Source organism: Drosophila ficusphila, unplaced genomic scaffold, assembly GCF_018152265.1.
Source record: "Drosophila ficusphila isolate 14025-0441.05 unplaced genomic scaffold, ASM1815226v1 contig_607, whole genome shotgun sequence".
Lineage (NCBI taxonomy): Eukaryota > Metazoa > Arthropoda > Insecta > Diptera > Drosophilidae > Drosophila > Drosophila ficusphila.
In genome coordinates this window covers 279,027-301,046 of record NW_025064537.1, presented here as the reverse complement: position 1 = coordinate 301,046, position 22,020 = coordinate 279,027, and the positions used below count along the sequence as shown (strand labels likewise).

General features: G+C 39.6%; 3 protein-coding genes and 1 long non-coding RNA gene across 5 annotated transcripts; all 4 read left to right on the top strand.

Annotated features, from left to right (window-relative positions):
• LOC108101384 (adenylyl cyclase X E-like) lies at positions 1-8,641 on the top strand. 2 transcript variants are annotated; one of them, XM_043208619.1, is made up of 13 exons: positions 1-291; positions 338-478; positions 534-693; positions 750-1,533; positions 1,593-1,693; positions 1,749-2,103; positions 2,267-2,714; positions 5,120-5,481; positions 5,568-5,662; positions 5,723-5,874; positions 5,932-6,067; positions 6,229-6,614; positions 8,492-8,641. In XM_043208619.1, the coding sequence occupies exons 1-13, from the start codon at positions 190-192 to the stop codon at positions 8,639-8,641; spliced, it is 3,372 nt and encodes a 1,123-aa protein (XP_043064554.1). In that variant the 5' UTR covers positions 1-189. The 2 variants fall into 2 exon arrangements, with proteins under 2 accessions (XP_043064554.1, XP_043064553.1); XM_043208618.1 differs by lacking the exon at positions 8,492-8,641 and having other exon boundaries at positions 3-291; positions 6,229-6,898.
• A 309-nt stretch (positions 8,642-8,950) lies between these two features.
• Positions 8,951-10,798, top strand: LOC122320497 (adenylyl cyclase X E-like). Its single transcript, XM_043208620.1, has 5 exons — positions 8,951-9,085; positions 9,141-9,300; positions 9,357-10,140; positions 10,200-10,300; positions 10,356-10,798. Exons 1-5 carry the CDS (start codon positions 9,002-9,004, stop codon positions 10,712-10,714), a joined length of 1,488 nt encoding a protein of 495 aa, XP_043064555.1. The 5' UTR covers positions 8,951-9,001; the 3' UTR covers positions 10,715-10,798.
• A 931-nt stretch (positions 10,799-11,729) lies between these two features.
• On the top strand, positions 11,730-17,447 carry LOC108101381 (adenylyl cyclase X E). The gene is given in 14 exon segments (XM_017205698.2): positions 11,730-11,839; positions 11,890-11,959; positions 11,962-12,029; positions 12,296-12,455; positions 12,524-13,301; positions 14,336-14,436; positions 14,490-14,853; positions 15,155-15,608; positions 15,669-16,030; positions 16,093-16,112; positions 16,115-16,186; positions 16,258-16,409; positions 16,526-16,649; positions 16,706-17,447. Coding segments are annotated over 14 exon segments (3,363 nt in total). The 5' UTR covers positions 11,730-11,767; the 3' UTR covers positions 17,272-17,447.
• Positions 17,448-21,127: 3,680 nt separating this feature from the next.
• Positions 21,128-21,680, top strand: LOC108101375. Its single transcript, XR_001772082.1, has 2 exons — positions 21,128-21,221; positions 21,284-21,680. It is a non-coding gene; the product is annotated as an uncharacterized LOC108101375 (long non-coding RNA).
• The last annotated feature ends 340 nt before the right edge of the window (positions 21,681-22,020 follow it).

The following is a 22,020-nucleotide window of genomic DNA, read 5'->3' as shown; positions in this document are numbered from 1 at the left end:
CAAAAGATTTTAAAGTTAAATTATAACTTTCTAAGCTACTTGCAAAGTAATAATAATAATCGTAATAAACCGAGTTTGTGTTTTGCAATCCTAGTAGCAATGCTCTAAATTGACACACACCTTTGTTAGTCCAGATAGAGACCTTATTCATTCGAAGCAATCCAACACAAAGATACACATCGAACTAAAATGGGCACCTACCAATACTTTTCTTCGTCGTTCAGAAGGAAATTTAGGCCATGTTTACTCGACTACGCTGACGAGCTGCATTGGGAGCTCGGCTATTTGAAGGTGAGCAAATGACCAGTTTATCATTTAATAAACGGATCGTTCCCAGGCAAAGTGCAAGGAGCTGAATTTGGAGGAGGAGTACAGGAAGTATCAGGTCCGTCTTATGATAAGCTACCTCACCGTTTTCTACCCCTTGTTTTTACTGGTGATGCTTTGCCTTCAATTAGTCACATGGACTTGTGTCGAGGTGAGAGTTCATTGGTTTAAGATTTAACTTTTCTACTAAATGAACTTCTCATAAGAACACGGAAATTAATAAGATGAACTTGCTCTTCGATGGACTTTCGTTGATTTTGGTAGCCTCCTTGATGAGTGTCAATTTCTTTGAGAGCTTTGTGCTTCGCCACCCGTGGGTTATGGTTTTGACCTCCGTTCTGTCCGTGCTTGCCGTGGTATTTTGTGGTGAGTTCTATTGGTTGATTAACCAACTCACACCTTTATCTGTTCTCGATCCACAGATTTAATGCAGAACACTTACCATTATTACATTTCCCACTGGCCGCTGAACACCACGTTCGACGTCTTCGTGCTCTGCATGATTTACATGTTCCTGCCAATTCCCTCCATCAGGGGAGCTGCTCTTTTGGCCACATCCGTGAGCCTTATTTACGTGGCCTACTTCATGCACTTCCTGGCCTTCACCAGTAAACGCTTTTTACGAAGGGTCTACGGCATCGACGTGGTCTCCGTGGATATATTCCAATACCTGGGCTTCAACATGATGGGCATCTTCTTCCGCATCATGAACGACACGATGGTGCGCGCCTCCTTTCTCGATCGCCACCAGTTCATGAAGGAGGAGAGGTGGCTGCGACACGCCCTGGGCCAGGAATCGATGCTCCTAGACAGCGTCCTGCCTCCGCAGATCGCCAAGCCCATCCAGAGTAGCATCAAGCACAGGATCATGCAGCCGGAGAACGAGTTCGAGCGCAAGAGCCTGGGTGTCTCAAGCACGGAGTACTTCATGGCCATCCAGATCCATCCGGATGTGAGTATCCTGTACGCCGACGTGGTCAACTACACCCACTTGACCACCACCCTGGCGGTGGACAAGTTGGTGAAGGTGCTCCACGACCTCTACGGAAGATTCGATATGGCTGCCTCGCACTTTAAGGTGCAGCGCATCAAGTTCCTGGGCGACTGCTATTATTGTGTGGCGGGATTGGTGGAGGCAGATCCCGATCACGCCACGAAAGCCGTGTCCCTGGGCATTTCCATGATAGCCAACATCCAGGAGGTGAGGTAAGTGTTCACTGAAAGTTGGGTTGGGGTCTGTTCTTATTTATTCGCTGGGTTTGCAGGATCGAGCGCGCCTTGGAAATCGACATGCGCATAGGAGTTCATTCGGGTTCCCTCTTTGCAGGAGTCATCGGCGAGGCAAAGCTGCAGTTTGACATTTGGGGTGAGTTTGCTCATGAGGATATTTATCCTTCTTATTTAAGTCAATGTTTTTCCAGGTGCGGATGTTGATATCGCCAATCGCCTAGAGGCCACTGGAAAACCGGGATATGTGCACGTTAGTGGGCGAACCCTGAGCAACCTGAATGCAGACGAATACATAATCTTTCCGGGCACCGAAAAAGCCCAGAGAGATTCTATGCTGCAGAAGCACCCGATGGGCACCTACCTGATAAGGGGTCACGTCCAGCGGGAATCGGTGAGATCCACCCTACATGGGGTGCAGTCCCATGTCAATTTGGACTTCATGACACTGCAAACGAGTCGGAGTACTCGTGGCGAAACCGCAAACACCGACTCGATGTCCGATGAGCTGCGCGAGGAGTTCAACAAGATGCCGGTCGGAGGATTCCAGTAAGTGCTGCTTAAATAGTCACTGGGAAATTTTGGCTTTCCTCAAAGGAAAATTTGGTCCGAATTTGATGTGTTAATGCTTATAAAATAATACTTTAAACTATGATATTGTGTCAAGTTAAAACTTTCATGGCTTACTTAATCCAACAATTTTGCTTCTCAGCTTTCGATTTCCCTGCTGCCGCCGTGATAGAAATGAGAGTGAAAAGTCCGAACGGGTTGTAGGCACTTATTGTGTGGCCTTCAAAGACTCTTCTTTGGAATGGAGCTATCTGCATCAACCCGACTTTGTGTTCAAGTACTCCACGCTCCTGGCCTGGGGAATTGGCTGCTGCCTGCTCTACATTCAGATTGTGACCAACAAGAGTTTGTGCAAGACTTGCATCGTTATCGACTTGTGTGCATTTTCCATACTGACTTTCTTGCTGTGCCTCTCGTGGTACAAAAAATTTTGCTGGTGGAGGTTCGGCCATAATGACTTCAAAATCTACGGCAAATACAGTTGCATGGCCTTTGCCCTGTTCGAGAAGATCCAGCACAGCTTCGTCCTGCGGATCACTGTCTACATGATGACTATTTTTTGCTACTATATGGTGATCTCCATGATACTAGTAAGATTTTCAAAACTTTATTCACTATCTAATTCTAGGCAATAATGACCAAAAATACTAACTAGCTCAAAAAAATTTTTGATCTTCCACAAACGATATAGAAGACAAGAAAGGAAGCTTATATACACTTGCAGTTATCACAAATCTTGAGCAAAATAAATGCTCCTTCACTGTTTTGCAAAATTCTGTCAGAAATAAGAATGCCCTACTGCAAGGGTATAAAAACACAGAAGCCAACAAATGCATTTGACTTTAGATATAATTCCCTATTTCATTATAGGTCTACTTGGTTAAAATATTTGTTGTTACAAAAATAAGTACTCTTTTATATACACTGAAATAATTTAAAATTTGCATTTTTTTTGTTAAACACCTACTTAAGGGCCTACGGCCTAAAAAAAAGGTGATTTTTGGGAATTTTTATAAATTAAACTACTTGATCAATTATTTTAAAATTTTCAGAATATATTAATACATGTTTTAAGAATATACAGTGAAATTTTTAAAGAAAAAAATTAAATATTTTTTAAGTTAGCGTCGATCTTCAACGGCGCTAAAAAAAAAAGTGCCTTAAGGGGGGCTTCTCATGTAACATGCCAAAAAGTAGTGGTTTTTTGGGAATTTTTTTCACTTGGAAAATGAAAACTTACACGAATAATTTTTTGCACATATTTGAAGACATGTTTAAAGTATGAGAAAAACATTTTTTGAAAATTCTAAAAAACAAAATGGCGGACTTATTCAAGGTCGCGTGTGGCTCGACGCGGCTGAGGGACTTATTGCGGTACAGTGTGGAGCAAAAAGTTTTCATCTGAAAAAAACAAAAAAATTTTTTTGTATGCAGCAAGGTTCAAACGAGTGCGTGAATGTCAGCCACTTCAAAAAAATTCGATTTTAAAATATTGAAATCACGCCTTGAAAAAAAAGTGCCATTTTTTTCGTCTTTTTTTTGCTGAATTGGGCTGAAAAGTGTATAAAATAACTTTTTTTCACAATTTCAGATATTCACGCACTCGTTCAATGTATAATCTGCAAAACACTTTTTAGAAATCAAAAATCGGTTCAGTAGTTTTTCCGTAATCGTGTACCGCGTTTTTTAAAACATAGTTTTGAGAAAAAACGATTTTAAGTTTTGAGTTAGTGTGGGTCTTGAACTTGAGCGCGCTCGTTCAATCACTGATATTTTCCATAATATTGAGAGTTGAGTTATAAAACTTCGGGAATATGCTTTCAAGACGTTATTCTATCGATTTATGAAAAAAAAAAATTTCGATTTTTTTAAAATTTTACATGAGAAGCCCCCTTAACTGCTGCAGTGATTCCGGCCCTCTCCGTGGATGAAATCAAAAACTGAAAAATTCTCGTTAAACTAGATGATATTGTCTATACCATGAACTACGATAAAAGAAAAATATCAAAAATTGACAAAATGGCGGCGTTTAAAAAAAAAATCGAATTTTAGCCAAAATTTTGGTCGTTTTTGACCTGCCAAAATTCGATTTTTGATCGGATCAAAAAACCGATAGCTCATGGTACGGAGAACTATATATAGAACATACAAAACAAATTTGATAGTGATCGGATCATTAGTTTTTGAGTTATCACTGCAGCAAATTCGGAAAATGCTGTTTCGAGAAAAGTTTAAAGATAAAATGATCGTTTGTACTGTTATGAGAGCGGCTGCTCTTTAAATTGTTATAACTCAAAAACTATTTGAGATATCGATTTAAAATTTTAATATGTTATTTTTAAAAGTGTAATCTACCGAAAAATGAAAAAAAATTTTTTTGATTTTTTTAAAACTTCACACTAGTTGTGGCCCTTAATACTTATGTTATGCTTCGTAGGCTTAGAAAGAACAGGAAAGGAAGCTAGTTTCGGCACTCCGAAGCTGATATACCCTTGCAGACATCAAATATGTCGAAAAAAATACATAAACGTTAAACAACATAGAAGCTATAACGATTTTTATACTAATTTTCCATATTTTCGACCATATTTTCATATGACAACTATATGATATTGTCATCCGATTTTGATGAAATTTAATTCGAAATTCAGTAGTAGTAAGAAAACGCCATTGGAAGAAGTTAAGTCGATCTGATCATATATCGCCCGATCCGGCCCTAACTAACAACTACACAACTTTTGGTAAAGTTTCAGCAAGATAGCTTTAAAACTGAAAGACTAGTTTACATAAGAACAGACAGACGGACAGAAGTACAGACGTATTTCGATTCTGATGGTTATGGTGGCTGATCAAAAATAAATATACTTTATGGGGTCTGAGTTTATAATTCCCTTTGCTCTGCAAGAGTATAATGAAACAAAGAAAAACAAAAAACCTTTACTCCAGGGATTTTTTTATAACTCAATTTTGTTTTGATTTTAATAAAAAAAAACAGGAAACATGTGACGAGGACCAGTATGAGTTGGATTACATTGAGAGCAGAATCTATCATTACGAAGCGGATTTTAGTTCCTGTTTTCATCCTTGGGCCTTTACGAACATGATGGCGCTGATCCTCGGCATGAGTTACACCTTCGCCCGAATCCCTTTCGCCCTGAAGACAATCATCGGCACTTTGGAGTTAATTGCATATGTGTTAATCGTGTTTTTCCAGTACGGCTTCGTTTTCCAGCACAGTGCCACCACTTCTCCGTTTTTGAGAGCGGAAATAGCGCATTGTTGTCGGGTTTGTATGATGCTGGTCACTATGTATGCGAAGGAACGTCAGACGGAGTTCAACACGAAAATAAACTACAAGTGGGTGGAACAATTTGTTACGATAATTATAGCCATTTTAATTATCATTATCATTAATTATCATCATGTAATTATTTCATGTCTAGGCTCAACGTGGATTTGCAAAACAAGCAAAAGGCGGCCGATGTCACAAACCAAACTATCATCATTCTGCTGAACAACATTCTACCTGCCCATGTTGGTCAGTTTCAGACTAAATTTCGTTAGTAATCCATTGATTATTTGTATCTTTCATTCTTAGTCGAGGTGTATCTCAGCTCAGTTGCCAAACACGAACTCTACTCTGAAAATTATCAAATGGTATCGGTCATGTTCGCCATGCTTACCAACTTTCAAATGAACTTACCCAGCTTACGAGTGCTTAATGATATCATTACAGAATTTGATCGATTGGTAATTCAATAATTGAACACTTTGTTATTTTAAACTTAATATTCCTTCCTGTTTAAGTTAATTAACTATAAGGGAGAGTACGTGGTTGAGAAGATTAAGGTCGTTGGGTGCACTTACATGGCAGCTTGTGGATTGGATTTTAAATTGGCCTCAAAACATCGGTCCACTAATTACGGTTCAATGCTTCTAGAAAGTACGTACTGACTGATATCTAAACCTTTTAAAGGAACAAAAAAAAGTGTATTGAAGATTTGATTTACAGACTTATTTTTTTAAAGCCTTATAGATTGTTAATAACCATTTATAAGTATGTACTTATTGCATTTTAATGACACAAAAATTACAATTTTTCAGTGCAACGAAGTCGCAGTCGGTCGGGGACAATTAAAAGCGAATATAAACATCCAGGAGTTGTGATCATCCTGACCTCATTTGCTTTGGACCTGATGAGAACCCTTTCGGCGTGCAACAAGGCGTATGCAGGAACACCTTTTGATCGGGCTTTAGCCACCGGGGAGATCTGCATAGGAATCTCCAGCGGGGAGGTAATGGCCGGAGTGGTGGGGGCCTCGCAGCCTCACTACGACATCTGGGGAAACCCGGTCAACATGGCCTCCAGGATGGAATCGACAGGACTGCCAGGACACATCCAGGTGACCGAGGAGTCCGCCAGAATTCTCGAGGAATTTGACATTAAGTGCAATTTCCGCGGCTTGACCTTTGTCAAGGGTCGTGGGAAAATTCCTACCTATTTTGTTGGCATCGATGATAACTTTCTGTTCATTTCGAAGAGTGGTCAGTCTTCACCAAATAGTTTATCAGCTATCGTAGATATGTCTCTGCATGACGAAGAAAACGTTTAGTTGGTGTTCAAACGGGAAAAATTTTACGTGCTACTTTCCTTCGGTTTTTTTTTTTTTGATTTTGTCTCCTGTAAATTGTTTGTATTTGGGTTTACAAAGTGTACTTACGACCTTACCCTTAACCCTTACTTACTTACCCTTCAATAAAAAATTTATTTTAAATTTTAAATTAACAGGTCTTGGTATGGTCAATTACTGTAAAGAGTATAAAAAGGATATTATAATTTCAGTCAGAAGTTTGCAACGCAGTGAAGGAGACACCTCAGACCCCATAAAGTATATATATTCTTGATCAGCATCACGATCAGAATCCAAATACGTCTGTTCGTCTGCATGTTTCTTTTCAAACTAGTCTCTCAGTTTTAAAGCTATCTTGATAAAACTTTCTTAAAAGTTGTGTAGGTATTGCACGCAGTATATAAGTCGGAACGGGCTGGATCGGCCGACTATATCGGAAAGCTCCCCCACGAGAGAAAGAAATAAAAAATTCTCACTCCGTTGTTTTTGATCAGATCGACTTGATTTCTTCCACATGGCGTTTTCTGACTACTATTGAATTTCGGATTAAATTTTATCAAAATCGCATAACTCTATCATATAGCTATATGCCATAGGAAAGATCGAAAAAATTTATAGAAATAATCATTGTTTTTAATCCGTCGAACATGACTTTTAAAATTTGACATGAGAAAAAAATTTCATTACAATCGGTCATCGTTACCATAGGGCTTGCCATAGGAAAGATCGAAAAATCTATATAGAAATATCGGAAAGAAAACGATAACATCGTTGTTTTTCATCAGACAAGCATGATTTTTTTAATATAGAGTTTAACAATAGAGTCTAACGACTTTTTAATACCGAATTTAATTTCATATAGCCGTCATATGAACAACAGTCGAAAATATAGAAAATTAATAGAAAAATCGTCAAAGCTTCGATTCTGTTTAGTCTATTTGATATTTGATGACTGCAAGGGTATATAAGCTTCGGCTTGCCGAAGCTAGCTTCCTTTCTTGTTTTTTTTTAATTGTCAAGAATTCATTCAATAGAGACAATTTTATTTTCGATGATACTACTATGAATTTATTCTTTAATTAGTACATTTCCGTTGTAAATTTTTCGTTGACACATTTTATGGGTTTGTGCTCTGCATGATTTACAGGTTTCTGCCAATTCCGTCAATTAAGGGAGCTGCTCTGTTGGCCACCTCAGTGAGCCTTATTTACGTGGTCAACTTCTTGAACAACTTGCAGTACACCCCTTTGTTTTCGGACTTTTACAATGTTCTGGCCATTGATAAACTGCTCTATGTGGGCTTCAACATGATGGGCACCTTCTTCCGGATTATGAACGACATCTTGGTGCGCGCCTCCTTCCTCGATCGCCACCAGTTCATCAAGGAGGAAATATGGTTGCGGAACGACCTGCTCCAGGAATCGATGCTCGTGGACAGGATCCTGCCGCCCCAGATCGCAAAGCCCATCCAGCACAGCATCAAAAGCAGGATCAGACAGTCGGAGAACGGGATTTGGCGAGTGGAGAGATCTGCATCGGGATTTCCAGCGGAGAGATAATGGCCGGAGTGGTGGGTGCCTCGCAGCCTCATTACGACATCTGGGGGAACCCGGTCAATATGGCCTCTCGAATGGAATCAACCGGTCTGCCAGGTCACATCCAGGTCACCGAGGAGCTCGCAAAGTCCTCCAGCAGTTCAACATCCACGCTTGACCTTCGTTAAGGGACGCGGAAACATCCCCACTTACTTTGTGGGAATCGATGAAAACTTGAAGTTCGTTTCCGCGAGACTCGTCCATCGAGCCTCATCGAGACGTTTTTCAGTAATTTCTTCACTGGATTTATTTTCTCAAAATCCAACTTGTGAAGAAAATAAGAGTCAGTAGTTTCTTAAATCTGCATTAAAAAAAAAATGTTTACTCCAAAAAGTTTTATATTTTGTGGGCGGTCAACAATTGTATTAGAAATCGGATTTTTTGGCTGGTGGAAAAATTGTTATTTGTAATTTTTAACCAGCATGGGATTTGATTAATGAAAAAATGCATGAAGTTATCTTCTTGTCCATTTAAAATACAAAAGATTTAAAGCTATTTGTAAGGCCAACTACGCTGACGAGCTGCATTGGGAGCTCGGCTATTTGAAGGTGAGCAAATGACCAGTTTATCATTTAATAAACGGATCGTTCCCAGGCAAAGTGCAAGGAGCTGAATTTGGAGGAGGAGTACAGGAAGTATCAGGTCCGTCTTATGATAAGCTACCTCACCGTTTTCTACCCCTTGTTTTTACTGGTGATGCTTTGCCTTCAATTAGTCACATGGACTTGTGTCGAGGTGAGAGTTCATTGGTTTAAGATTTAACTTTTCAACTAAATGAACTTCCCATAAGAACCCGGAAATTAATAAGATGAACTTGCTCTTCGATGGACTTTCGTTGATTTTGGTAGCCTCCTTGATGAGTGTCAATTTCTTTGAGAGCTTTGTGCTTCGCCACCCGTGGGTTATGGTTTTGACCTCCGTTCTGTCCGTGCTTGCCGTGGTATTTTGTGGTGAGTTCTATTGGTTGATTAACCAACTCACACCTTTATCTGTTCTCGATCCACAGATTTAATGCAGAACACTTACCATTATTACATTTCCCACTGGCCGCTGAACACCACGTTCGACGTCTTCGTGCTCTGCATGATTTACATGTTCCTGCCAATTCCCTCCATCAGGGGAGCTGCTCTTTTGGCCACATCCGTGAGCCTTATTTACGTGGCCTACTTCATGCACTTCCTGGCCTTCACCAGGCAACGGACTTTACGAAGGGTCCACGGCATCGACGTGGTCTCCGTGGATGTATTCCAATACCTGGGCTTCAACATGATGGGCATCTTCTTCCGCATCATGAACGACACGATGGTGCGCGCCTCCTTTCTCGATCGCCACCAGTTCATGAAGGAGGAGAGGTGGCTGCGCCACGCCCTGGGCCAGGAATCGATGCTCCTAGACAGCGTCCTGCCTCCGCAGATCGCCAAGCCCATCCAGAGTAGCATCAAGCACAGGATCATGCAGCCGGAGAACGAGTTCGAGCGCAAGAGCCTGGGTGTCTCAAGCACGGAGTACTTCATGGCCATCCAGATCCATCCGGATGTGAGTATCCTGTACGCCGACGTGGTCAACTACACCCACTTGACCACCACCCTGGCGGTGGACAAGTTGGTGAAGGTGCTCCACGACCTCTACGGAAGATTCGATATGGCTGCCTCGCACTTTAAGGTGCAGCGCATCAAGTTCCTGGGCGACTGCTATTATTGTGTGGCGGGATTGGTGGAGGCAGATCCCGATCACGCCACGAAAGCCGTGTCCCTGGGCATTTCCATGATAGCCAACATCCAGGAGGTGAGGTAAGTGTTCACTGAAAGTTGGGTTGGGGTCTGTTCTTATTTATTCGCTGGGTTTGCAGGATCGAGCGCGCCTTGGAAATCGACATGCGCATAGGAGTTCATTCGGGTTCCCTCTTTGCAGGAGTCATCGGCGAGGCAAAGCTGCAGTTTGACATTTGGGGTGAGTTTGCTCATGAGGATATTTATCCTTCTTATTTAAGTCAATGTTTTTCCAGGTGCGGATGTTGATATCGCCAATCGCCTAGAGGCCACTGGAAAACCGGGATATGTGCACGTTAGTGGGCGAACCCTGAGCAACCTGAATGCAGACGAATACATAATCTTTCCGGGCACCGAAAAAGCCCAGAGAGATTCTATGCTGCAGAAGCACCCGATGGGCACCTACCTGATAAGGGGTCACGTCCAGCGGGAATCGGTGAGATCCACCCTACATGGGGTGCAGTCCCATGTCAATTTGGACTTCATGACACTGCAAACGAGTCGGAGTACTCGTGGCGAAACCGCAAACATCGACTCGATGTCCGATGAGCTGCGCGAGGAGTTCAACAAGATGCCGGTCGGAGGATTCCAGTAAGTGCTGCTTTAATAGTCACTGGGAAATTTTGGCTTTCCTCGAAGGAAAATTTGGTCCGAATTTGATGTGTTAATGCTTATAAAATAATACTTTAAACTATGATATTATGTCAAGTTGAAACTTCCATGGCTTACTTAATTAATCAATTTTGCTTCTCAGCTTTCGATTTCCATGCTGTCTGCATCTTTGACTTTGTGTTCAAGTACTCCACGCTCCTGGCCTGGGGAATTGGCTGCTGCCTGCTCTACATTCAGATCGTGACCAACACGAAAATGTGCAAGATTTGCATTTTTGCTACTGAGTTTCCCTCCCTGAAGACAATCAATCGGTACCTTGTGGTGGGGGCCTCGCAGCCCCCAGATCTTATTCTACACTACGACATCTGGGGAAACCCGGTCAACATGGCCTCCAAGATGGAATCGACAGGACTACCAGGACACATCCAGGTGACCGATTAAGTGCAATTTCCGCGGCTTGACCTTGACAAAGGTCGTGGGAAAATTCCTACCTATTTTGTGGACATCGATGATAACTTACTGTTCATTTCGAAGAAGGGTGGTTAGTCTTCATCAAATAGTTTATCATATATTCTAGATATACCTCTCCACGGCGAAGAAAATATTTACAGTAGAATCCGCTTATAGCGACTTTCAAGGGACCGACGAGTTTTCGTCGTTATACCCGGAAGACGCACTAAGCAAAAGGATATAAGTGTATAAGTCTGTCGGGGACCAATCAAGCCATCGAGTTTTCGTCGCAATAACCGGACGGACACTATAAGCGGAGTCGTTATAACAGGATTCTACTGTATATGCATATAGCCTGCTACAGTATGGTCAGCAATTCTAAAGAGTATGGAAAAGTTTTAAGCTAAATTGTTAAAAATTCAGATTGGTAAAATTTAAACAAATTTTTTGTAAGGTTATTGTGAAAATTTAAAAATGTACTACCAAAGTCGGCTTTTGGTTAAAAGTATATTATACAGTTGAGCCAAAACTTCTTGTCTTTTAAAATTATAAGGCAAAGGTTATTTAAAAAAAAAATCAACAAAAAATGATTTCTGCTAGGGAAAAATGCAAACTTAATTATGCAAAAGAGCGCATGTGGGAACCCGGCTACCTTAAGGTAATAATACAGTTTAACTTTACTAGAAGAAATTACTTATTAATCTGCAGGCGAGATGTGCAGAGCTACGGTTGGAAACCGAGTTCCGACTTTATCGAATACGCCTGTGGAAAAGTTACCTATGTGCTTTTTTATGCTGCATATTTGTGTCACCTTGGTTCACTGTACGCTTTTGTTAACCACAATTCAGGTAAGGCCTTTTAAATGTTGACAACAGTATTCAGGGGTTCATTTTTTTCCAAAATAATCGCATTTGAGTTTATTGCTTAATTGATTATTTTATGTTGAAAATTCTTTGTTAAGATATTTGTTTACAAATGAGTTTTTAACGAGATTTATTTAGTAAGCTTTGATTCAATTAAAATTATAATTTTTGCGACACTTTCGTATAAAGTGGTATTTACTTATTTAAATTAAATGTATTTTTCTTATTAATCTAAATTCTTTTTTCCAAAGGAACGTAAACTTATCTATTTCGACGTGGTCCTTATCACAGGATGCTGCGTTGTTATTTTAGCTGTATTAAGTGTCAACTTTTGCGATGACTTTATTGCAAAGCACACGTGGTATATGTACGCCAGCTCGATATTTGCCTCCTTGACTTTGGTGTTTACAGGTGGGTATCTGCTGTCCTTAATTTTTATATTACCTTAACTTTCTGCTAATATCCCGACATTTGTTTAGACCTAACTGAATCGATATACCACCACTACGCACATAATTGGGTACTGGGCACGTTCTACGACACGTACATTTTGTACATGGTGTACATGTTCCTGCCGATTCACTTTATCAAAGGAGCAGTCCTTTTGGCTCTCTTGGTGTCCGCCTTGTACATTCTGTACTTTATCAATTATTTGGCCGAAGGGTTCTTCGAGTTTCTGGGAGAACTATTTTCCATCAGCGGGATGTCAGTTGATATTGTCCACTACTTGTGCCTCAACCTGGTGGGCATTTTCTACCGCGTGATGAACGACACGGTGGTACGATCGTCCTTCCTTGATCGCCATCAATACATCAAGGAGGAGATCTGGCTCCGGAATGCCCGCCTGCAGGAGAAGCAGCTGCTGGACAGCATCCTGCCGCCACAGATCTCCCAGTTACTGCAAAGAGACATCAAAACCCGTTTAAAATTGGCCAGGCAGGGTGGTGGAATGCATGCCTTTAGCGCCATGGAAAGAGCAATGGCCATTCAAATGCATCCGGAAGTATCTATTTTGTACGCTGATGTGGTCAACTACACCCACCTGACAACCACACTAACGGTTGAGAAGTTGGTGAAGGTCCTCCACGATCTCTACGGCCGGTTCGACTTGGCTGCCTTTCGCTACAAAGTGCAGCGCATAAAATTCCTGGGCGACTGCTACTACTGTGTGGCGGGATTGTCGGGTCCAGATCCCGATCACGCCACCAAATGTGTGTCGCTCGGGCTCTCCATGAGCAATGAAATACAGGAGGTGCGGTGAGTATCAACATCAGAACCAAAGGGCGTCTTATTAAATTTAGTTAAAGGAAGAAGGACAAAGGATATATGTGTTCTTTACACTTTACACTTTCATTAATTAAGGAAATCATCTCTGGATTTTCTTTTAATTAAAATTCGTTTAAGTCAATAACTAATACAAAATAAGAATTACATTTCCACAAAGAATACAATACAAGCTCTGGCGGCTAGACGAAAAGCGCAAATTTGCTCGTCGACTACAGAGTGATGTTCTTGCTTTTCCTCCATGGAGGAACCGACACACATAAACAACTCGGATTTTTAAAAAGGCGTAGGTCAGATAAAGAAAATTATGTAGAAATGTGAAATTGCCATATAAAAAATACGTAGATCTACATATGTACTTTTTTTCTGAGTAAAATTAAGAGAGTAGGGTAGCTAAAAGTAAATAAAACGACAATTTATATTTCCCTAAAAATAGAAGACACCAGACAAATAACAAATTTAAAAATAAATTACTGTGAGCAAACAAAAAATCTATGAATTTATAGGTCTACCAGAATCTCATGGCAAATAAGCCGAACTTTACATGCAAATATACAATCATCTATTTATTCATTACCAGTAAATGGTCTGTTTATATAGATATTTATATTAGAGATACCACGAATATTCGGCTACTATTCAGTATTCGGCCTATTCGGCCACTCTGTTTGGTATTCAGTATTCGGCCGGATAATATTCATGGAAAAAAAAAACATAAGATTAATCAAAACTTTTATTTATTATCAAATTTCGATACTAAATTCATCAGAGGTAAGTTGTGATGGATATACACAAGTTTTTCAGCATTTGTAGTAAAAAATTACGCAAATCAAAATAAAAATAAAACCGGTTGCACTCCCCTCGTTCCAGACCTATGAGGATTGCTAAATGGAAAAGAACGTGGAGGCGACCCAACTTACGCGCTACAAAAATAATCAATACACCTATTTTTTACACAAATGAACTTGAACTTTACAACTAAAATTCCTTTTATCGCAAACCCCCAGTGACGTCCAGCAATTGGACATTAATATGCGCATTGGAGTTCATTCGGGAACTCTGTTCGCAGGTGTCATCGGAGAAGCCAAGCTGCAACTAGATATATGGGGTAAGAAGCAGGGTGATTAGTTGTGATCGAATTGCTAACATTTCACTCTTTAGGAACGGATGTCAACATTGCCAATGCCTTGGAGTCCAGTGGAGTTTCGGGTTTCGTGCATATTAGTGCTGATACCTTAAACCACCTTGAACGCGATCGCTACGTCATTGAAAATGGTCCTGAAAGCGCAAGGCACAATCCTGTTCTGAGGAGACGCCAAATAAGTACTTATATTGTTCGTAAGGAAATAAGGGAGGATGATGAGTCAAGCGAAAGTGATAAATCCCTCCTTGAATTGCATTCCCTTTCTCATATGAACTTGGGCTCTAAATATAGAGTGAGCGCTAATACTAGTGAAAGTTTAAGAGTTGTTTTCCAGGACGAGTTACGCGAACAATTTCGGAAAATGCCCGTCAGTGCATTTAAGTAAGTTGATTATATAGGCAAAAAAAAAATAATTTGAAAATGGAAAAATATTTGTTACATATTAAAACAAAATTGTATTGGGAAGCATTTACCTTATTAGTAATATTTTTCTAATTGTTACCCAAAAATTTAATTGAATTGCTTTGTAGCAAGTAAAAAAATAACAAAAACTCCTTTTGCATATCAACTTTAATTTATTAGAAATAAAATAAAAACATTTACATTTTTTGATTATTAATCAACATTTATTTTATAATTTTACCAAGTAGTATTGAACTATTTTTCCCCACCCTTTTTACAGTCCTAAAGAGTTGTATTACAAGTATCGCCAAAAGCATAATCAGAATCAGAATCCGCAACTGAACAAACAACTGAACTCCTGTTTGTCCTTTTACAATCACTCCATGGAGAAGGCTTACTTGAACCAGACCGATTATATGTTCAAGTATAGTATGTTGTTGGTCTGCTGTCTTACTTGCTGTCTAATGTACATTCAACTGATGGTCTCCGAAATAACTGGCGGCTTCTGCCTTATTTTTTCGATTTGCGTGATCACAGTGATGAGCATTTTGACCCTCATCGCTTGGTACAAGAAGATGTGCTGGACGAGATATAGGGAATCAGACCATAAGTATAGCCTATTTAGCTGCACAATATTTAGGATACACGAGAAAATCATAGGAAGTTTGGGCATTCGCATTGTATTGTATTTGTTCCTAGTGTTTTCAAGTTATACCATAATGTTGTTAATAGTGGTGAGATTTAAAGTGACAAAAACGGTTTACATTATTTACAGCAATATATTCTATAATTAGATGTCCTGCGAACGGGACGAGTTCGAGTTAAGGAACATTGAGGAAAAGCTTTTCCACTACGATGACGATAGTAAAATCTGTTTCCATCCCTGGGTCGCCTCCAACATGGTTTCCCTAATGATCTGCATCACTTTCACCTTCACCAGAATTCCGTTTTTAGTGAAAACAGCAATTGCTGTTTTGGAGACACTTGGATACATGGTGATCATCTTCTTCCAATTTGAGTTCGTCTTTCACAGCAGCATTACCACGAACCCCAATTTTCCCGCTGAGTACGCCCATGGTTTACTGATCTGCATCACCCTGGTGACAATGTTTGTGAAGGAGCGCCAACTTGAGTTTGTTAACAAAGTAAACTTCAAGTAAGTTTAGATTTACCAGCTGAAATTGATTAATAACTTTTTTATTATTATTCAATATTCAGCTGGCGAGTGGAGCTGAAAAAAAGGAGAATGACGCCAGCTTAACCAACCAATCAATCATAATAATCCTTAACAATATTCTTCCTAGTTACATCGGTAGGTGGTCCTAATTAATATGGGTACAGTGGAATATCAGTGGAAAAGGTCTTTCCTAATTTTTCTTACAGTTGACGTATATCTTAATTCTTTGGCTAAACACGAACTGTATTATGAAAACTATAGTATGGTTTCCGTAATGTTTGCCATGTTAATGAACTTTGAAACAGATCTTCGAGGCTTGCGCGTATTGAATGAAATTATTGCCGAATTCGATGTGTTGGTAAGATAAGAGTTACGTTAAGGTAGATAAGTTATATATGTTTTTTTGAAGTTATTTTTATATACTTATTATTCCACGACATAATACTTATTTTCCGATGTCTAATCCCAAAACAGTTGCTGTTCTACAAGGAGTATTTTTCGGTTGAGAAAATCAAAATTGTAGGATGCACATATATGGCTGCCTGTGGCCTCGATTTGAGCTTTGCCGGTTCCACGAGTAGACCAATTGGATCGACTGGTAAGTCGTTAGGAAAATGATAAACGTATTAACCAACCTTTCAAATTACGATTTAGACACCGGCGATGCAGATGCTCCAAAACTATCCATTCGAGTGCACGAAAACGAACTCGAGGAGGTGGTCTTTGTGATGGCCTCTTTTGCCCGGGACATGATGCGCACTTTGGCCAAAAGCAACGAGATCTACCAAGGCATTCCGAGCGATCGAACCATTACAGACGGCACCATCGCCATTGGCATTTCCAGCGGTGAGGTTATGGCTGGAATTGTGGGAGCCTCTCAGCCGCACTACGACATCTGGGGAACCCCAGTGAACATGGCCTCTCGAATGGAATCGACGGGCTTAGTGGGGCACATCCAGGTCACCGAGGAGTCCGCCAGGATCCTCAACGACTTCGGCATTTACTGCGAGTATCGCGACATGACTTTTGTAAAGGGGCGTGGAAAAATTCCAACCTTCTTGGTGAAACTTGATGAAGACCTTAACTTCATCTACATTGAACAAAAACGGACGCCAAGTCACTTGGAGCGCAGTACGGCGATATCCTTGGCATCTACGTACCAGGATAATAGCGTTTTTGGTGACTTGAAAAGCCTTTCGAATATAACTTCTCGCTTTTAAGACGACTTTGATACCAAAAAAGACTAATTTATTCCTATGGTTTTACTGATAAAATTTCGCAACACGAACAGACCAACAAAAAATCGAAATTCATAAATATTTTTTTGGCTTTTAATACTTACTGGAAGAATAACCGAAATAAATTTCAAATATTGTTTGATAACCTTTAAACTTGATGTGGTTGTTTGTGTATTACAATCAATTTATTGCACTTATAAAGAGAAGTCTAAGGGTTTGGCTAGAATGTCTCCCCATTTTCCCAATCCACACAGTGACATGCATTTTCCATCCAAATTTCGTAACATAATTAATGATTTTGCTAGGCCTTTCCATTAAAAGTGTCAAAAGCAAGGATGGCGGCAGCAAAAACCGAAATCAGAACCCGGCTGTTGACTAGATTTTGACTTTTTTGCCCCATCCCGCTCAGTTTTAATTGAATTAATACCGAACCGTGTTAAAATTTTGAGTGCCGTGTGCCTGCTGATTTCGATTTGCCATGGAGTCCCCCTTCTCACGAGCAATTAAAAGGTATTTTTACAACCAATTTGGAAATATGATGGCATTTGCAGGACGAGGAAGGTGAGATCGTCCCCTTTGATGCTGATGATGCTTGTCATTGTTTTCTGTAATTGACGTGGTCTCGCCCCAGTGAAACATCAAAAAGCACGACAGTCGGAAAATGCGAGGATACGCGTTAGAGAAACATCCATTTCCGGTGAAAAGCCCCCAGGATCCGTTTTCCCTTTCCGCTCGGCATAGAGTTGTTTTATCCGCACGGACACTGTCCAACTTTCCTTTGATATGTAAAACTCTCTCGACCAAATGCATGTCACCAAAAAAAAAAAAAAACACACACTAGCACACCTTTTAAAGTAGAAAAACGCACTGGCAACAAATTGAAACTCATGCGAGTTCCAAATGCAAATTAAAATTCGAAACCTATTTGCCCAGAAAACAGGTGAGAAAATTAAAAACAATTATTTGTTTCGATTCCAAGGGTATTTCAGGTTTTACCAGCACTTTGTATGAATCAATTAAGATTTTAAACTAAATAAGAAATTGAGTTACGCGAATAGTGACTAAACAGTTATTTCCAAATACATATTGCAATTTGCGATTACTTATATTTAAAGAAATGTCTGCTACAGGGTATTTAGAATTTGAATTCTATTAAATTATAAATATTTATAGTTAAAAATGATGTGTGAGTTTTGTGATATCGCAGTCATTATTATTTATTTGCCATGTGCTTTTTACTAACTGAAAACTGAATATTTTTACACGAATAAATCAAACAACAAAAGGTAAAAAACGAGTGAAAAACGTGGAGCTCAGTTTGAAATCAACGCTGTTAATTTGGCTAAGTGGAGGCTCACATTCGTGAAACCTTCAAATTTCTTGTTTTAATTAGACTAAGCGTCGTTCACATGAAAATTGAACACAAGCATAGTTAGTTACCATTTTATTTAAGGCCTTTGCATTTCCCTTAATGAACATTTTGCAGAACGTGTGTTTATCCACTTTTTGTTTCGTATTCAGATGATTACTTCAAATACCGAAGCTGGAAATGAAGACCAGTTTCTAGCACACTCAATAACAATGCCGAAAATGTTTCGATGACAAAAAGTGAGAGCAAAAAAAACAAGAACGCAATCGAAATCGAGTTTCGTTCTCATGCCATTTGCCATTCCCAGAATCCAAACTAACAACATTGACTCAAGTCCGCACAAGAGTAAAAAAAAAAAAAAAGTAAGGATTGAACTGAAACTAAACCCTCCCAAGCTAACTAATCTTTTTTTAGGGATTTCTTTTCCTTTTTACCAGTATTGTGTGTATGTTTTGCTGCCAATCGGAGCGACCAAAACGAAAATGTCATCATCAGCAGGGCTTCGGTCAGAGAATAGAACTAAACCCGACCGAAAAGTGGGAACTATCCGCCCCCCACTAAGGTATGTATATATATATACATACATATATACTGCCACTCAACGTAACTTTTTATGTGCAACATAGCAGAATGATTGTGTTCCGTTCCAGAAATATCAGCACAACAAGCACGGCAACAACTCCGGCCACAGCAACAACATCTTAAGCCGTTTCGCATAAAATTTCACACACCATTTTAGCCAAGTGCCACATTACCTGCACACAAGATGGGACTCGACTCGCCCCCTTTCGTCCTTCCACACTCACAATGTCCTGTGAGCCCAGAAACCAAACCAAGAAAAGGAAAATAAAACGCTGGAAAAACGCTGAAAAAACACGAAACTGAACATAAAAAATACCTTTTGACACATGCAAGCACAACCAAAAGGGGGCGTGGCCGCAGCCAAAAGTGTTGGCCAGCTGAGCGGAGCGGAGGAGCAAAGGAAGGAAAAGAAGAAAAGGCTTAAAATCAGCGGGCAAGGACTAAAATGGCGCCAGCCAAACGAGCTGAAAAGGAAAAGAAAAATCTTGAAAATTGCATTTTAAGAAGAACTTCGTGTGGCTATAACGAAAAATCTATAAGCACATACTCATGTAAGGATATATACATATATTTGTATATGTATGTGTGTGTGTATGGCCAAGTGCGACTGAATGCAGACGATGGGAAAAGGATACAGGATAGCTCAATCTGGCACTGACTTGGGGCCACAATAGCCATTCGGTTATCCAGTTGGTCAGCAAAGCATCCAGGACCAATCCAATACAATTTTAACGGTAATGTGGACCGAAAGCGAGCGATGGCGAAATTGATATGGCCACCGAAATGGTCAGCATTCGCAGAGGTGCAGATGCAAACGAAAATATCACGTATACGCCCCGTAAACAGTGGAGCTGAAAGAAAAAGGATGGGGGAATAGCTCCGCATGCCCTTGAAACATTTCCTGAATTGGAATTATAAATAACAACACAGTTTGGTTTACTTTAAGTTTAGTTTTTACTTCAGCTTTTTAGAACAGAGAAAAAGCTTAGATATAAATATATACATATATATATATAATTACGTTTTAGAATTAATATAATATAATATTAAGTAGGATTAATTTAATAGGTTTAAATTAATGAGCCCTAAAGTTTAAACTTTTATTTTGGCTCCTTAAAACATGTACATTAAAATGAACATCAAATTAATGTTCCTTTTACAGTTAAACTGTATATAAAACTTATACATTTCCTCAGTAATAAATACTTTAAGAATGTCTTTCTTTTCATTAAGCCCGATCACTAAACCTCCTCCATTCAACATTATATACTGCTAGAAATTCCATCTCGCTCGAGGATCAAGTGCGTTGCCATAACAATTTCCACTTCCACTCACAGCCAACCCGCTTTGGCAGAAATCTAAATCCAGAAGCGTGAAAACCGAGAGGCAACGACTACAGAATTATGGCAACAAATTGCAAACAAACAAGCAACAAACAAGTGAATCACCTTTAACGCTTCCTATGCACTTTTTGGTCTTTCGTCCTGCCACTTCACTCCACCTCCATCCTTTTTCCGGCCAAAGGAACTTGGCCAATTGGGTGGCAGGGGAGAAGGGTGAAAGGTGAAAGGCACGGCGTTCGATGGGCGTGGGGGCGTGGCAGGTTTTGTCATAACTTGCACTGCCTTCAGGCTGCGCACAAGTAAAGAGCCGGGAATGACAAAAACTGCACACAGAGTGGCAGCAGCAGACAGGTTGAACAGCTAAAGACCGAGACATACATGTCAAAGGACAACGAATCCTGCGAGTGTGAGTGCCCTAGCTACCTGCAGAGAAAAAAATATGGTTACATTTAATTCCATATTGAGAGTATTCTCTAAGGTACCCTTATTAATTGCAGCTAAAATTATAAATGATATACATAACCGCGTTAACATTGAAAACAGTGTCAGACAATTGATTTCTTCTTCTCCTCTTAAATATTAGTTCATATTGTGTTACCTTCTTATATTAAATTTTAACTTCAAGACAAGCTGGCTAAGTATGTCATCTCAAACAAAACCAAAGGTATTTTTACATTTTTATTTGTCTGTCTAAGCATAGAAAGCAAAAAAGAACTGTAGGATGAAACTTTCGGTCGAGTATTTACGATATCTCAAAAAACGCTTCCGTAATCGTACGAGAAGGGACTTCAGAGATAATGACATGCATCCCAAACCAATGGAGGTCGATATGTTAGAAGAAACCATGCTTTGGGAAGACGGCATTGCACAAGCACCAATGGCGTCTGTAATTTTGGTGCAGACACTATGGAGTGTTGATTAATTTCAAAATGGATGAACAGTTTTGAACAAGTAAAGAGCACATCGATGAACATTGTCATGATGAATTTTTTGTTGTAAATAGAAATATACAACTTCGTATAAGGTCTGCAAAAATATTAGAAATATTAAAAATCGTCTAAAGAAGCAAAAAAAATAAAACTTTAATGCTTATTGAATAGATTGTTGCTAAGGCAATTTTTACTTTCCTTACACGCTTATCATGGTTGTATATGTAGCTAAACGTATTTGTGTATATCTTTATTAATTTTTAAATCTAGAAAAGAAATGTTAGCTAAAAATCTATATCAAATAATTGTAAAGCAATTATATATTTTATTTAAAAATAAAAAATCCTATATAGTTTTTTAATACTTCTAAGAACTCGTCACTTTAAAATTCTGATACCAAATTTCTTGGAATAGAGTGGCTCAGTGTACATCCGTTTGTGTGCGTTGCTTAACACTCAAAAGCGGAAGTAAGCGCCGTGTGCTGCGGTCGAGGATGAGCGGAGTTAAA